An 18,215-nucleotide genomic window follows, 5' to 3' on the forward strand; every position below is an offset into this window, starting at 1 on the left:
ATGGGAGGGGAGGAAAAGGAAAGCAAAAAAAAAAAAAAAAAAAAGGTCCTAACTTTTATCGACTTAGAAATATCTTGCACCACTCAACCAAGTCATTTTGGTGCGAGGCACTGATGGAAGCGGTGTGGGTCCCGTTCGCTCGCGGCCATCTTTCAGCTGCGCCTCCCGAGCTCCAGCTCCGCTAGAGATGCGCTCAGGGCACACACACGCCGCCTCACACCCTCCATTCCTCCCTCCGCCTCCCTAGCGCAAGATGCGCTCAGGGCACACACACGCCGCCTCACACCCTCCATTCCTCCCTCCGCCTCCCTAGCGCAAGATGCGCTCAGGGCACGTGCGGCACGTCCTGACGTCAGACGGCGAGAGGTGCGGAAGCCGGAAGGAACCGCGGTGAGAAGAGCAGCCGCCACCTCCACCTCCATCGCTATGGGGCTGTTCGGCAAGACTCAGGAGAGGCCCCCCAAGGAGCTGGTACGTGTGGCGCATCTGGCCTGGCGCCTTTAAAGGGACTTCTGCCTGCTCGCGCCATTCTCGTTCCCCTCCTCCGGTTCAGCAAGCGGAGGCTGACTCCGGCCTGACTCTGCTTGGAGAGGACCCGTAGCTGATAGTCGCCGGCTTAACTGCCTTGTTGCTTTTTTTTTCTCTGTACCTTTTAGGTTTTAGTATGTGGTGTGTTGATTTTGGTCGCCTAAAGAGTTTCGATAAAGTAGTGTGGTTGTCGTGCAAGTCTGAGCATAATCTAAGGTGATGACTTTCTGTCGCACTGACTTCACGTGTTTCTTGACTAGCCTTAGGAAGTTACCGCTCCCTTCATCGGGTCCAAACCGAATGAGCAGCTCAGAGTAAAAGATTACAGTTTTCTGATAATACAGGTAACTCAGATTGCATTACAGCGATAGGGAGTCGGTAGAATTGTTTTGGTAGTGAGTTGAAAAACAGAAGTCTCCATTAAATACTTTAAAATCATTTCCACAGTGTTTGACCATTTTAACTTCAAATGTCTTGCATCAGAGTTTGGACAGGTATGCGCCCCACCCCTTGATTCCCAGACAGCTTAGTGACATTTTTTGCCCATATCCCTTACCATCTATTGGCCAAACATTGCAACTGTCTCCTGTACCCCTCTTGAGGTTGGGGAAGGAATTTTGATGGGGTTTTAATTAGAAGGGAAATGGATTTGGTTGATTTTTATGCTGAATAACTGTTTTTTTTTTTCCCGTTGTGGAGGAGCTGGGATAATTATTATAATGTACCTGTAACATATATGCCTAAGAGAGCTATAGAAATGTTTAGTAGTGGTAGTAGATATGGCTTTTAAGCTGAATTTCTAAAGGTCCGATGTAATAAACAGTGCTAAAGCTGCTGTGGGTTTCTGCATGCGTTTTTACCACACTAGCTTTAGGCAGGTATGTAATAATGTATTCAGTGTGGGAAAAACGCATGCAGAAACCCACTTAAAAACACACAGGGCGAGTTTAGCACTAATGCATGCGAATGAGGCAAATTATTTATGGGCTATGTAATATAGCGTGTGTTGGTTAATATGGGTTTTTGTATGCAGATTTTGAGGTAAATGGGTCAGGGCAGGAGTTAAAGCGTGTGCAGACCAGTTTTGCTGGCATTATTGTGTTTGTGCAATTTTGGGGTAATCGTGGATTACTTTCACTTTTTCTGGATGTTCGTTTTATTCTGCGGGTCGGCAGAAAATATCTCTGCTGCATTAACCATGCCTACCAGCCTCTGCTGGAACAGCTGCCATGTAGTTGTAGACAGAACATGAATGGGATAGACATTGCTCTGCCCACCTTCAGTTACACTCCCGGACCACTAATTTCTTTGCAGTTTATTGAAAGGGGAAGGCTTCATATCCCCCCCCCCCCGAGAATCACTCGCAGATCACCACATTAATGTGGGTTTCGGCACTGGTTTGTGTGCAGTTTATTACATAGGTCTGTGAGCGCGTGTTTGTGCGTGCTTTTCCACCTGAGTTTCACATAAGCATGTATTTTCTGTGTGCATCTCATTTACATATGTGGCCTTTATTATTTATTTTATTTATTTATTTGCTTTTATATACCGATATTCAACATAGGTTATCACATCGGTTTACATAGAACAAGTTGAAAAAGGTTACAATGCAACAGGGTGTAAATTAGAGCAAAACAGGGGTAGAAGGATTTAGTAGATAAGGCTAATAAAACAAATCAGGTAAAGAAAAACTAGAGGGAGGGATTTCTTTTATCATCATTTAGGCATATGGAGGATAGGCACTCTGTATTATTTTGGCCATATAGGATTGATGTATAAGTACGTTAGATGGATAGGGGAAATTGTAGATTGAATATTTCATGGAAATGGGTTGGTGAGTGTAGTAGGGGGTTTGTCGGTGAGTGAAAGGGATGGAGTATAGGATGAGGGAGAAATGAGTGTGAGGGAGTTGGGTGGTGATTGAACTCATGATGCTGTGAATGCCTTTTTGAAGAGCCATGTTTTTTGTTTCTTTTTGAAAGTTTGCAACGTTTGTTCAAGTCTTAGGTCGGTGGGGAGGGTGTTCCATAAAGGGGGGTCCTGCTATGGAGAAAGCACGTTCTCTGGTTGAATTGCGGTGAGTTAGTCTTGGGGAGGGAGTTGAGAGAAGACCGGTGTTTGTGGAGCGTAGATTCCTATGTGGGTTTTGGAATTGAAGTACGACATTCATCCATTCTGTGTTTTTATTGTATAGTGCTTTGTGGATGAGAGATAAGGTTTTATATTGTATCCTAAAGAGGATCGGTAACCAATGAAGCTCTTTGAGAATTGGGGTGATGTGGTCAGACCTCTTGCTGTTGGTGAGTGATCTTGCTGCTGCATTTTGTAGAAGTTGAAGTGGTTTAATGGTGGAAGCTGGCAGACTTAGGAGTATTATATTACAATAGTCTAGTTTGGAGAATAGGAGGGCTTGTAATACTATTCTGTAATCATGAGGATGTAGGAGAAGCTTGATCTTCTTTAAGACTTGGAGCTTGTAGAATCCTTCTTTTATAATGTTATTAATGTGCTTTTTGAGGTTTAGTTCAGTATCTGTGATCCCTAGGTCTTTTGCAGTGAGGATAATTTCTTTGTTATGCCATTAATGAGTTGAGGGTCAAATATGGGTGAGGTTTTGTTGCATATGTAGAGCAACTCGGTTTTGTTGTGGGTGAGGGCAATTTTTGTTAGAAGTTGCTGGATTGCTTTAAGGTGGATGCTCCAGTGTTTTAATGCAGTAGGTTATGTTGTCATCTATTGGGAGGAGAATTTGGACATCATCAGCATATATGTAATATGATAATCCGAGTTCAGATAGGAGTTTGCATAAAGGTAGCAAGTATATATTGAAGAGAGTGGAAGATAATGAGGATCCTTGTGGGACACCATGAGGTAGGGGTTTTTGTCTGGACTCTGTTTTTTAACTATATATGATCTATTATATAGGTATGATGTGAACCAGCTGATGGAAGCACCTGATTTGGTTGCGCATGCTAAAAAAAAAATGCACAGACAACTAGCGTCTATTTCACTGCGGGTCTTATTACATCAGTCACTATGAGAGGCAGTTTAAGATTATAATCTAGACAGATGGCAGGAATCACACTTGGGCTGGACTACAGTAAGGTTATTGATATTATTCTGTATTTACGGATAAATGTCAGAATAGGAGAACCTATTCTGACATTGGGATATGAGCAATTTAAAAGGTCACCTTGGCTCATATTTTCTGCTCTAGCAAGTGGGACAGTAGAGACCAGTTCCTGTCCCTCACTCTTGCTCAGCCTTGTTGCAATACTGAAGTTGCTTTTGGAACTACTAGGACAAGTAAAAGCCAAGTGTACTTTTTAGTGGTTTGTTAAAGAGTGGTACTGCAAGTAGCGTTCAGGGAGCAGCATTGTGCTGTCTGTATATTCAATTTTATTAAAAGATTGTTGAAAAAGGTTTGTCTTTTTGCCGATGATACAAGGTAGACAGCCAGGAAGGTGTGGAAAACATGAGAAGGTACTAGCGATGCTCGAATGCTATAAAGTCTTACAACTAAGATTTAATGCTGAAAAATGCAGAGTAATGCATTTAGGTTGCAAAATCTCGAGAGAGGTGAAATTCTTCAAAACACAAAGGAAGAGTGGAATTTGGGGATAATTGTGTGTGATGATCTTAAGGTGGCCAGATGGATAAAAGTGAGGACAAAAGTCATAAAGATGCTTGACTGCATAGGGGAAGGAATGGTCAACAGAAAAGGGGAGGTTATATTGCCTCTGTTTAGGTCCCTGGTGAGACCTCACTTAGATTACTGTGTAAAATTCTGGAGACCACACCTTCAAAAAGATATAAACAGGATGGAGTCTGTCAAGAGGGTGGCTACTAACATGGTTAATGGTCTTCGTTCTAAAGCATATTGGGATAGATTTAAAGATATAAACATATAATCTAGAGCAGTGGTTCTAAACCTATTTTTTTGGTTGATACACACCAGACAGATGGTTCTCATATGTGTGACAAACTGAACATGTGACCGTCACGGGGCTAAATGTAAACATGCACTCTGCATCGAATGGAACCCCCTTGACCCCCAACAATGGGTGCAGAGCAGAACTAGGGCTTTACCTTACAACTCGCCATAGAAAAAAATATTTTGGTTCTCGTGACATCTCAGAAAAACAAAACAAACTCTCTCTACTACCAGACGCAAAGCCCTTCTTATGAAAAGACAGTAACTTACCATCAATGCACGTCCTATTGAGAAAACACAACAAATAAGATTGATACAAATGCGAACATGCTAGTAAAATACCTCACCTCAGTCACACGCACAAAACAGACCTTCACCAAATACAGAAAGACCACAAATTATATATATGGCGATAGAAACTGGAATAGAAACCCAACCCCCCCCCATTCTGCATGCAGTGCAAACTTGGAGCAATGGAAAGAGAAATTAGCACCTAATATAGTCCCAGGATCTGCAATAATGCACCCAAACTAACCCGCACAAAGTTACACCTGCATTATGGAACACACTCAAACAGTAATGACCCTAACTATGAAAAGCAACACTACAAATATTAAACCAGGCCCTAAAAATTAAAACACCTCCTGTGAGGAAAACAGCTGCTGTAGATCCCCACATAAAAATAATTATAGAACTATACTAATAAATGTTACAAAACTGATGAACAGAATAACATCCAATTAAAAACTCATAAAAATGATTAAAAATTGTCCAAATACCAATAAAATATTTAAAAACAGCAGACACATCACATAATACCCAATAATTAAAAAGGCAGTCAATCAAGAAAAATAAACTTAAAAAGCCACCTTTACTTACCCCCTCCAGCAGCTCTCCTACTCCTTTCCTTTGTAGGCCAAAAGCACTCACCAGAAGCAGCAGTGGCTGCTGAGGTTCTGTCCTCACGGTCCTCTTCCTTAGGGCCCACAACCAGTCACACACACACACCCCCCCCAATTAGACCCTGTGACCAGTCTCTCTCTTACACACCAGTGACCTCCCCGACCAGTCTGTCTCTCTCACACCAGTCACATCCCTGACCAGTCTTTTTCTTACTTATATGTTCTTTATCTCACACATTCTCTCTGTCTCACACACACACCTGCTCTCGCACTTAGTCATATACTATCAATCACACTTGCACAAATATGCTCTCTTACTTGTATACAAGCTCTCAGGCATATGCACATGCTCTTTCTTCCTCTGGCTCGCTCCTGCTAATGAACCCCCTCCTTCCCAGCGCAAATGGCAGCTGCAGTAGCCTCTTCCTCCAGCCCCTGTGGCCCAAGAATGAAGAATCAGCTGAGGGGGGGCTGACTCTGTTCTTTCTCCCATTGCTCATCACCGGATGCACTTTATTTTGGTCCGGGCCTGCACTGTTGCCAGTGCTTTATGAAGCATGGTCTTCTCTTTTTCCCATGTGCTCCACTGTACATCACTTCCTGTTCCAGGCTGTGGGGGCAGGAAGAAGAAAGGGCCATGCTGCTGATGTTGCCAGCTTCCACTGACGCTGCTGCTGTTCCTGCCTTGACGGAACAGCATTAGTGTTAATGGAAGAATATCTGCATCTCGCTGAGATGGAGGAGAGAGAGAGGGAAGCACAACCAGGGCAGTGGGACACTGGAAAGCCATGACACACCTGTAGGGGCTTGGTGACACACTGGTTGAGATTCGCTGCCCTAGAGGAAAGCCTAGAGACATTCAGATATCTCAAAGGTTTCCATGAAAGAAGCTCGCCTCACATGTGCAATGGACAAGAGGATGAAGGTGAGAGAGGGAAGGCTCGGGAGTAATCTTAGGAAATATTTCTTTACAGAGGGTGATAGATGCATAGAACAGCCTCCCAGTCAAAGTGATGGAAACAAAAACAGTATCTGAATTCAGGAAAACATGGGATAAATAGAGGGGATCTCTAAGGAAGTGATGAGAATTCTAATGCTAAATTAATTGGATGGATGGGCCACATAGTCTTTTTCTGTCGTCATGCTTCTAAGTTTCTAAACATAATGCCAAACAACCATAACATCTAGGCAGTTTACAATACAATGTTTTGTAGTATTGTACAGATACAAATGTCTGATTTGTCAGAGGTTGAGAGACTCACAATCATGAGTAATGGCAAAATAGTGGAAGCTACAGCTAATGGTACTGATCACCAACGTGGATGGAATAAGGGCTGTATCGCTAATGTTAAGCTTGCTTTTGATTTTAGATTTAGTTACTTACTTTTTCAAACCTGTGCTCAAGGCAAGTTCCAAGTTAGGTACCGTGAATAGGTTACTGTCCCAGTTTGGGTAAGTCCCTGCGGTAATGGAGGGCTTAGTGATTTGGACTTGGTGTGTCAGTGGAAGAAGCAGGATTTGAACCCTAGCTTCTCCGGTTCTTGGCCCTCTCCTCTAACCACTAAACCTAATTTCTTTGATTCCTTATGAACGATGACATAGTCAAGACAGTTGTTTACTACAAAGGGCAACAGTAGATCTACCTGCAATAAAGATAATCAAAACAGCACATGGAAATAAAGGGAAATGCTAGGGAAAGATAGAGATCATTTTAGATGCTTCTCAAAATTTATAAAACAGAAATAAGAACCTTGTTTGCAAGACAAAATACTTGATTTTTTTTTTTTTTTAAATACTTAAATCTAAGTCACTTAATAGTATGATGGAGAACAGCAAGAGCCAAGAGAGCCACTATCTGGCAGGAGTAGGCCATCTCAGCACCCATTGGGGCAGGCAGGACATGTTGAATTGCAGCAGTCGTGAGGGTGAGTAGAGGAGAATGAGAGAAATGGGGAAAGGGAGGGGTGGGTGAGAGAGGAGAGCAAGGATATGGGTTTAGGGGGAGAGGAGTGCACTGTAATGGGTGTGGAGTGGAGGAGAAGGTAGAGCAAGCTGCATCAGAGTTAGGTGGGGGATGTGGACTTATCGAGGAGGAAATGCAGGCACCATGTACTCCTCCTCCCACCCCCACCCCCCCCCCCCCCCCCCCTGTGAAAGTGCATAGTGATTGCATTTCTTCCCTGGTTAGTACATGCTAGAGGTAAACAATGCCTTTGGAGATTTGTGAACTCCATGGAGTACACCTTTCCAGTCTTGTTCTCCTGGGAACTTCCTCCCCTTCCTTCATGTTTCCAATGCGATCAGAACTTGTCCCAAATAGGGCTACACTGCCATCAGCCTTAATTGACAGCTAATTTGGCATTTTTCTCCCGTTTCTATTCCCCCAACTCTTCTCATATAACCCAGCCGTTGCATTCGGTGAGCCTTGATAAAGTATAACGGACCAGAGTTTCCTTTAGAACCTGGATTATGTGCACCCTAAATCATACCTGCAGTTGTGTCTGTTATGTAATATCTGGGATTTCCTTCCCGTATAGCAGGGAACCCCGAACTCAGTAGTTTTGTTTTTGTTTTTTTTTGTTGGGGGGGGGGGGGGGGGGCATTTCCACAATGAGTATGCATGAGATTTATTTTCATACCGTGGACATAGTGCATGCAGATACATCTCAGGCATATTCATTGTGGAGATCCAGAAAGCTCAACAATGAACTGAATTTGGTTACCCTGCCTTAAGAGTCTTGGATACTGCCTTCTCAGTATCCCCAGCCCCTTCTGACCCAGTGAACAGAAGCTGGATTTGGAAATTGAACCATAGCCTCTGTGAGGCAGTGCTGCCATTGGGGTGGCCTCGCCTGAAATTAAAACAATTGAGCTGGAAGCCAGATTAAAAAGCCCTAAACTGGACGTGTCCTGGCCTTGATGGACTGCCCAACTTCTGGCTCAGAAACTTAACCTCTCTCCCCCAAGACCTAGCTAACTGCAAAATTCAGTTGATCAGACTGCCAGAATTAACTCAACAGCTAACAGTGAGAAACTCTTCCTTCCAAAGGGAGATCCAAATAACATCCCCCAAAATTATATATCAACCAATAACTTGCCTGTCTACGCTCTATAAGATGTTCATTGCAATAGATACAAATAGAATATATGATCACATCAACTCTAATAACATTTTGGTAAAAAAAGAGAAGTATATGGAACCATAGACCAGTTGATGCTGAATAAAGCCATTATGGACATTTGTATAAATAGTCAAAACCCTAGTATAGAATGGGTTGACTATAAAAAAAAAAAAAGTTTTCAATAGCATTCCACACTTTAGAATAATAGATTGCCTTGACATGTATAAGGTGAACCTTGCATTGATTAAGGTGACCATGAAAATGTGGCAGACTACATGCCATCTGAATTATGAAGATGGACATTTTGCCACCCCTAACACCAAGATCCAGTGAGGAATATTTCAAGGAAAATTCTTGTTGGCATTCTTGTTTTGTTTGGCATTAAATCCACACTGACTCCTTGGACTATAGAATTACCTTTAACCATAGTGCTACCAAACCCCAACTGGTGACATCTGACTTATTGTTTGTAGATGACTTCACAGTTCCTATGACGGTCACTTAGTAGAACAACTTTAAGTGGTGAAGGGTGTTTCAGATGATGCTAGGATGACATTTGCTTTGTATTAAGTGTGAAAGGAAAACTAAGCAAAACTGAAAACATCTTCCTGACTGAAGATTGGAATATAAAGGCATTGGTGGAGCAGGAATATGTGTATATTTTTAGGAGCAGAGGAAGGTGCACAGATTCAGCATCAATTACTGAGAAAAAAAGTTCAGTAATGAGTACTACAGGAGACTGAAATGTTATAAAAAGTGCTTTATCAGCACGGAATAAGCTCTATTTTATAGATTTATACAGTTGTGCTCATAAGTTTACATACCCCTGGCAGAATTTGTAATATGTGTAGCATTTAAAAAAAACATGAGTGATCAGATAACACATCTGTTATTTTTGTTTCAAATTAAACTATTATGCATCACAGATTAGCACAATCATTTAAAAAAAAAAAAAAGCAATAAAGGAAATAATAAAATGGTCCTGCTCAAAAGTTTGCATACCCTTAATTCTTAATATCGTGTATTGCCTCCTTTTGCATAAATAATGGCTTGAAGTCTTTTGTGATAGTTGTGAACGAGGCCCTTTATTTTCTCATGTAAAGCTGCCCATTCCTCTTGGCAAAAAGCCTCCAGATCTTGTAAATGCTTTGGTTGTCTGGCACGCACTGCAGGTTTGAGTTCTCCCCAAAGTGGCTCAATGATGTTGAGATCAGGAGACTGGGATGGAAGCTCCAGAACCTTCACTTTCTTCTGCTGCAGCCACTGAAGAGTCGGCTGGGCCTTATGTGTTGGATCATTGTTATGTTGGAAAGCCCAAGTGTTCCCCGTGGACAGCTTCCTGGCTGATGAATGCAAATATTCCTCCAATACTTTCTGATAAGATGCTGCATTCATCCTGCCATCAATTTGATTAAATTCCCTGTGCCACTGTAGTTCACCCCCCCCCCCCCCCCCCCCACTTCCATGCTTCATGGTAAGGATGATGTGCTTCTCTTCATACGCCTTGTTGGCTCTTCTCTAAACATAGCATTTATGTTCTAACCATAAAGTACACAAGAAAATGCCATACTGGGTCAGACCAAGGGTCCATCAAGCCCAGCATCCTGTTTCCAACAGTGGCCAATCCAGGCCATAAGAACCTGGCAAGTACCCAAAAACTAAGTCTATTCCATGTAACCATTGCTAATGGCAGTGGCTATTCTCTAAGTGAACTTAATAGCAGGTAATGGACTTCTCCTCCAAGAACTTATCCAATCCTTTTTTAAACACAGCTATACTAACTACACTAACCACATCCTCTGGCAACAAATTCCAGAGTTTAATTGTGCATTGAGTAAAAAAGAACTTCCTCCGATTAGTTTTAAATGTGCCCCATGCTAACTTCATGGAGTGCCCCCTAGTCTTTCTACTATCCAAAAGAGTAAATAACCGATTCACATCTACCCGTTCTAGACCTCTCATGATTTTAAACACCTCTATCATATCCCCCCTCAGTCGTCTCTTCTCCAAGCTGAAAAGTCCTAACCTCTTTAGTCTTTCCTCATAGGGGAGTTGTTCCATTCCCCTTATCATTTTGGTAGCCCTTCTCTGTACCTTCTCCATCGCAATTATATCTTTTTTGAGATGCAGCGACCAGAATTGTACACAGTATTCAAGGTGCGGTCTCACCATGGAGCGATACAATTTTGGGCTTCTCATTGCAAATTATGTTCCAGAAGTTTTGAGGCTTCTCTAGGTGCTGTTTTGTGGCGTTGGTGCAGCAATGGCTTTTTTCTGGCAAATCTACCATGCAGCCCATTTTTGTTCGGGTATCTCCTTATGCATGCTGAAACACCCACACCACTGTGCTATGAATGCATCGACCCCCCCCCATCTCCTCCACCCACACGCATACTCGGAAGTCACATCAATGAAACCACACACACTACTATTTTGGATGGAAAAGCTGCAGCTAGATATATATATATTTTTTTAAAATAGATTTCCAGATGGGTATGCTAGGATAGCATTTTTATCTGAGCCGGACCCTGTTACTAACCAGGTTGCAACCAATCTCAGCCGCCCACCACATGGCTAGCAAGATGGCAACAATTTTTTTTACCTGGCCCCCTGACATGTTACCAAGAAAGGGAGCTCTCTGGCGAGCATTACTGTGCCCTCATCTTTGTTGGGCTGCCAGCCGTGTAAGCCCAACATGAAATGAGCTTATAGCCATTATTTTTGTCTACTGCCGACCCTAACAGTCAGTGTAATCAACATATATCCAGCAATAAAATGCACACTGGCTTGGGTAACCTGCCCTGCCTGTTAGCTGCGATATTCAAGAATAACAATAAACAGATAATTGAGAAACTAACTGAACACTGGTAACTCTTTTATCAAGATATAACTGCATAAATAAAAAAAACATTTATTTGTATCTTTCTCTCTCGATCTCTCTCTCGATTGTTTCCAGTTCCCGATTAGTGTGTAGGTATCGGGAGGAAGGAGTCAATTCAATTGAGAATCCTGCTTCTTCATGCGGGATTTGATTAATTGTATACCATCCCCGCAGTCAATCTGGTTTTCTTATATCTGGCAGTTGATTCGCAGAGCTGTGCAGTACTTTGAACTTGGGCACACCTATTTACAAGGCAGCCAGAATTTCTTTGGGACGAACAGTGCAGCCAACATGAGTGACCTTTTCTTTTGTGTCCTAAATCTACATTAGTGAAGCAATTACAATGTGGAAACAATGTGTCTTAATAGTTACAGAATGTTCTTTACTAACCTTTTGTATTTAAAGGACACAGTGTTTTACAATAGTTATTAGAGACGAACAGAGTAACAAGTATAATACATTCTGACAAATCAATTCAAATAACGAATACAAAGGTTCACCAAGGGTGAGACCCAAACATAGCATTCCTTGTCAACTGTGTTAACAGATGCATATTCATAGAGAAATGGTGTTCCTACTGGGTCAGATGTTGCTAAGCCCTGACAAGGCCCTTGTTTCGCCAAGGTGGCTTCCTCAGGGGGGAAACCCTGATATTTTGGACACCCAAAAAGACTCTTATGGGGCTCCGCTCATGCCAAAGCAAGGGGAGCCGAAACCAAAAACTAGGTTTAAAATGCTGTGTGGCTCAATAAATCAATTCAAGTTGTTTGAACAATCAAGTTGGTTTTCTACTCCCAGCTTAGCTTAGATGTTTGTCTAGATAGTCCCTTTAGAGACATTATTGTGTATTTGTGTTTTACTCAAATTGAACTATTACATGCTTTAAATGTGTATTAATGAAGGAAAATTGTGTTTTCTACATATCATTACTACGTTCATGAGCATAAGTGCTTTTTTTCCCCACTCTGGCTTTGAGTGTAGTTTTGTGTGTGTGTGTATATATATATATATATATATATATATAACAACGGGCTACATTAAATTTTTTTTTTCAGTCCATTTTCGAACACAGCACCTTTCTACACTTTTTCCTCCCTCATTCCCCCTTCCCCTCCCTCATTCACCTCGGTCACTCACGCCTTCCCTCCCCTCAGTCTTACTCACCCTCTGTCTCCCATTGCCTCCCTCCCCTTCCCTCAGTCACTCCCCACCTTCTCTCAATCCCATCCCTCACTCTCATCCCCTCCAATCCCCTCTCAGCTCATCCACAACCCCTTCCCTCTCCCTCAGCTCTCCTCCACTCCCTCTTTTTCTCTTCTCCACAACTTCTTACCCTTCCCACTTACTCACATCCCTCTGTCCCCCCTTCCCCTCAATCACTCCCCCCTTCCCCTCAGTCACTCTCGGACGGCGCAGATGGAAGATCTCCGGGGGTCCCTCCCTTGTGCGGTCCTCGCCACCGCTACTGCTCCTCCCAGTGCCATCTTTTTTAGCAGGTCACGCTCCGCTCTGACCGACGTGCTTGCCTGCGCATGCGCGGTAGAGCTGCTCTCTACTGCGCATTTGCGGGCCGTGTGTCAGAGCCCATTTATAAGGTAGATATGTATGCGCACATACATGCATACATCTATGCCATGTATGTTCTATTTTATTTTGATGTCTATTCCAGTCTTTCTTTATTAAAACAATTGGGGTTCTCCCCATCCCCAATGATTTTGGTGTTTATTATGCTTTTCAAATTTAAACCTCAGTACTAGGGAGGGCAGGAGGGCATTGCTGCACTGGACAAAGAGGGGATGGTGAAGGCGTGCAGCTTTTTAAATTGCTGGCTGATGTCGTCAGCAGCTGTCGAGACTCCCCCCTCCTCCGGGCCGCATCATTGTGACCCTCCCTGTGGTGCGGTGAGGAGGGGAAGGGTCTGTGGAAATGCGGGTCAGCAGGCCAGCCCACGCAGAAGTACTGTGGGGGTGCGAGAGGGGAACGAGCACGAGCGATGTGCCGAGCTAGCTGCAGGCTCTGGGCCTGGGCCTGCGTTTTTTTCAGAGAAGACTGTGTATCAGTAGAAATTGCTGGTAGGTGTTTGCATCCCGACACATTTTCCTGGCGGTTGTTGGAAATCTTTCTTGGACTTCTAATTTCCCACTTCTTGATCAGAGTTTGAACAGTAGTGATTGGCATTTTCAAATCTTTGGATATCTTTTTATATCCTTTTCCTGACTTATAAAGTTGAGCTAGTTTTGCTTGCAGTTCTTTTGCCTTCCCCATGCTTCAGTAACCACCAAAGTCAATTCAGCCCTGGATGAAACACACAAGCGTTTCTCAAGAGCTAAGAAACTCATTGACTTTTTAAACACGGACATGAATTATCTTCGTACAAGGCACAGGTGTGGATACCTGCCCTTCACTGCCATCTCAACCTGCGTGTGACAGCTTGAGTGTATATTATCAGCCCAAACATTTAAGGGTATGCAAACTTTTGAACAGGACCATTTTATTTCCTTTATTGCTATGGTTTGTTTAATGATTGTGCTAGTCTGTGATGCTTAATAGCTAAATTTGAAACACATTAAAAATAACAGATGTGTTTTGTCTGCTCACGCATGTTTTCTTAAAATGCTGCACATCTGACAAATTCTGCCGGCGGTATGTTGTAAACTTATGAGCACAACTGTATTGCATAAACAGTAAAATACAATAAAGGATGGAGGAAATGTCATCTTCCAGAATAGGAGCTTAAGACTATCCCTTTTACCAGATGCTACGTATCTTTAAAATTTAAAACAGATTCAGCATCTTCTGAATAATGCTTTACAGATCTTAATGCATAAGTATCCCTGTTGCTGATGAGGGCTCGTCAAAAAACCCAGCCGAACTGAAACACTTTTTCGATGCTTGTGGTGTGTTGGAAAAGCTCACGAGCAGGTCACAGGCCATGAGGGAACAAGCCTCTTCTGACTCTGAACCAAATACTATGGCAGGAGAGAGAGAAGCAACAGCAGACCAGACACTCGCCCAATCTGAGATGAAAGGTTGGGGCCGTGATCTCAGTTAAGGAAATTATGGAACTAATGACTGAACTATGTGGCCGCATGGAGGAAGCTGAACAGAAGCTGGAGGGGCATGAAATACACAGAATGGAGGTTATGAACTTCACATCCTCCCTGTTTGGTCATCAGGCAAGGACTTTGGACGAGATGAAAGATCTGGAAAAACAGATCTCGAAATAATATCCAGATCTAGGGGCCTGCCCGAAGGAGCACAATATAAAGACGCAATAGCAGTGACGCAGCGCATTTGCACAGCGGTATTGCTCGGCAGTAGCACAGATACTGAAGGAACATCTATGGCTAATGTTGACTGAGTGTATGGGCCACCAGGGCCACAAAAAGGAAATTGCCACCAAGGAGATATCATGGCTTGTTTGAAAGATTTCCCAGTGAAGGAGAAAACAATGGGATTAGATCAGGGCTCAAGAAATTGTGGTCTGGGAAGGTCATAAGTTATCTTTATACAGTGATTTAGCTTTGCAGGAACAGAGGAGAATTGAAAGATTAACAGGGAAACTTAGAAGAGAAAATATATCGCTGGACTTTTCCCTTTGGCTTAATTTTTACAGCAAATGGAATTTAGTCACAAAATCAAGATGAGAGAAGAAGCACTACAAGTGCTGCAAACAGCAGCTTTGGATATAATATCTTCAAAGAGGGGAACCTAAGAAGGAAACAGGAGTCTCAGTGGTGACCAGGCAGTCTTTTTCTCGATGGAAAAGAGCTTCTCTGGGAAAGAAATCATCTAAGACTGGAGAGAAGATTTTTAGTTCTGCTTACTAGTTTGATTATTGTGAGCATTTGGTTCATCATTATAGGAGGTCGGGTAGGCTTCATGCCTGCCCGGCTGTTGTAATATGGTGCCAGGCTCGTTTATGCAAGCCTGGCATGTTCGGTTCCTGAAGGGGGGGGGGGGGGGCGGGGAGGCTGCGGGTGGCCGACCGGTCTCCGTGAGCCAGCAGGGCAGGGATTGGGTGGTTTAATTTAAACCACCTCCTGGAGGGAACTGATTGGTTCCCACATTTGGTTTCAGCTGGAGGCGGGGGGGGGGGGGGTGTTGTTTATCCAGCATTCCGCGGGGCAGCATCCTGTCCGTGGCTGGGTGTTTTGGCGCTGCATACCGCCCGCTTGCCTATCCCTGTTGTTGGTTGTTGTAAACGGGGGCTTCATCGTTGTTGCAGCTTCAATGGGAGAGGGGGAGCGGGTAGCCTGAGCCGATTGGGGGGTTATTCCTTGGTTGACTGGTGTCTGACTTGACATGGGTCATGTCAGGGGTCTCTAGCCAAACAACTGGGTGCAGTTGTTGCTGGGTACGGCTCCTTGCTTGATGGTGGTGGGAGTCGTGGGATTCGATAAAAGATGGGCGCTTCTTACAGGCTGGGATAGCCTGGGTGTGCCCATCTTGTCTGTTGGTAGCGGATGGGCAAAATGGGGAAATTTATTGTTATATTTGCATGGTTCAGGCTCCGGGGGTGTTTAATAAAGCTGTGGCCTGTTGTCTCCCAAATCTGTTGTGTGTGTGTATTTATTCTTTTGTGAAGGGGCGGGCCCGGGCAGAAGTGTCAGTCCTGGCTACCCATATTATCTGTCTGAGTAAATCTTTGCTTGCTCATGGATGACTTTTATTATTGATATACACCATATATTGGGTAAACTATAGGGGCCAAATAAGAGAAATACTCTGATTTTTAGGTTCTATAAGTTGAGTTGCTTAAGTTTTGTATTATTACTGTTTTATTTGAATCTGTTAAGTATTGTTTGCATAATCTGACATTTAAGATATTGCTCTGCATCTGGGAAATGGGATCATTCCTCCATAGGGAACTGTCATTAAACAGATATGGAATGGAGGTTTGTGGATCTTATAGAGAGAGGGGGATTAGGAATTCTGGCTTTGAGTGGGGAGGGGGCTAAGGAGGAGGGGAGGGTTTAAAATGTGGGAAATAATGTACTATCATGAGGAGAAAAATATAGATGGGATTTTCACATGGGCAGAGAGGGAGGGGGATTTGATGTTCTCTATGGCTTTGAGAAAATTGTACCTATAAATGTCTGGGGTTTGAATACACCTATTAAGAGACAGCTTTTATTTAAGGATTTGATTAGACAAAAGGTAGACATTGTCTTAATTCAAGAGATACACCTTAGGAAAAAAAATGAATCATTATTGAAACCTAAGAATTAAGCTCGGATCCTATTAGCATCTGTCTGTGATAATAAAAAGAATAGAGGATTGGTGATCCTTTTGCATAAATCTCTGACTGCACATATTAAGGAGGTGGAGGGGGACAAAGAGGGTCGTTTTATATTTATTCATGTAAATATTGAGGGTATGGACATTATGTTGGCAAATATATATGTCCCTAAGCAGGAACAGGGCCTATTTTTTGAATCCCTGGCAGAACGGATTGTGGGGTTTGCAAAAAGCCCGATGGTCATGGGAGGAGATTTTAATCTGACTATTCGTCCCTCTATTGATAGTTCTAAATTCTCTGGGGCATCTCAAACAGTACATAGGAGGAAATTACAGCATCTTCTGGATACATTCGGCTTAGTGGATACTTGGATATTTATATTTCCCACTACTAAAGTCTATACTTCTTTATTCCACACCAAATAATTCTTACTCTCCTATTGATATGATTTGATATCTGCTCTGTGGCTTATACAGGCAGGTAATGTGATCTGATCACACACCTATCTGGGCTGAATTTTTTTAATTTTTGTCCATTCCAATCGAGGAAATTCTGGAGATTAAAAGATTCCTTATTGGGTGATGAGAATGTCAAAAAATTGAATGAGATACAGGAATATTTCTTTGATAATGAAGTTACTGAAGCTATTCTTTGGGATGGGTTAAAATGTGTTTTGCAGGGAAAGCTCATTATGTGGGCATCTCACATTAAGAAATGGACACAGCAGAAGGCTATAATTGAATTTGAAAACAGCATAAGGAAAAGGCTCTTCAAAGATATTGACCAAGTTGTAAATGGTAAGGGACCAAGTGAGAATGCTAATGCTTGACTAAATTAATTACCAACTGATGAGGGTTAAGCAAAATTATTATGAACAGGGAATAAAGCCTCTAGACTTTTGACACTCAAATTGAAAGAATGGATGGTACGGTCTCAAGTATCGGGGATAAAAACTAAAGTGGGACATTTAGAGCAGGATCCTAGTTGAATTATACAGAGTTTCAGGAATTTTATAGAATTATATCGAAAAGATGAGATGATTAAAGATGAACACATTGAGACCTATTTGTTGGATGTACAACTACCTAACTTATGGCTGGAACAGCAAGAAATGTTAGAGAGATCTTGGAAGACGAGGTTAATGTAGCCATTAAAGATTTAAAATTAGATAAATTGCCGGGTCTGGATGGCTATATGGTGCACTTTTATAAGCAGTTCTCCCATCTTTTGATAAATCCTCTTGTCGATTATACAACAGTTTACTGACAGATGGTGAGTTATCATCGTCAATGAAGTTGGCAAGGATTGCTGTTATCCCAAGGGAGAGATGGCACAATCTGTGAGTCGTATTGACCTATCTCATTACTTAACATCGATGTTAAGATTATAGCGAAAATTTTAGCAGACAGATTAGAAAGGCTCATGCTGTGGTTGGTACTTGACAACCAATCAGGATTCATAGTGAGAAGGAATATATCGGACAGTATTTGACAAGTCTTAAATCTTATCTGGGCAACAGAAGATAACTGAGGCCTTACTTATATCAATAGATGCTGAGAAGGCCTTTGATAGCGTTCACTGGCAATTCATATACTAAATTTTGGAG

General features: G+C 42.6%; 1 protein-coding gene across 3 annotated transcripts in view; it reads left to right on the forward strand.

The window, feature by feature from the left end:
- The window catches only part of RNF103 (ring finger protein 103), a 144,118-nt gene that overhangs the window by 69,987 nt on the left and 55,916 nt on the right, over window positions 1-18,215 (forward strand). Inside the window, exon 1 of one of the 3 annotated variants that reach the window (XM_029592932.1) lies at window positions 322-471. The exons of 1 other annotated variant lie outside the window; for it this stretch is intronic. In XM_029592932.1, the coding sequence (XP_029448792.1) occupies window positions 427-471 (45 nt within the window). In that variant the 5' untranslated portion in view covers window positions 322-426. Of the gene's footprint in view, window positions 1-321; window positions 472-847; window positions 873-18,215 lie in introns of those variants that run through there. One more of the 3 variants, XM_029592941.1, reaches the window with a different exon arrangement.

Source organism: Rhinatrema bivittatum, chromosome 1, assembly GCF_901001135.1.
Source record: "Rhinatrema bivittatum chromosome 1, aRhiBiv1.1, whole genome shotgun sequence".
Taxonomy (NCBI): domain Eukaryota; kingdom Metazoa; phylum Chordata; class Amphibia; order Gymnophiona; family Rhinatrematidae; genus Rhinatrema; species Rhinatrema bivittatum.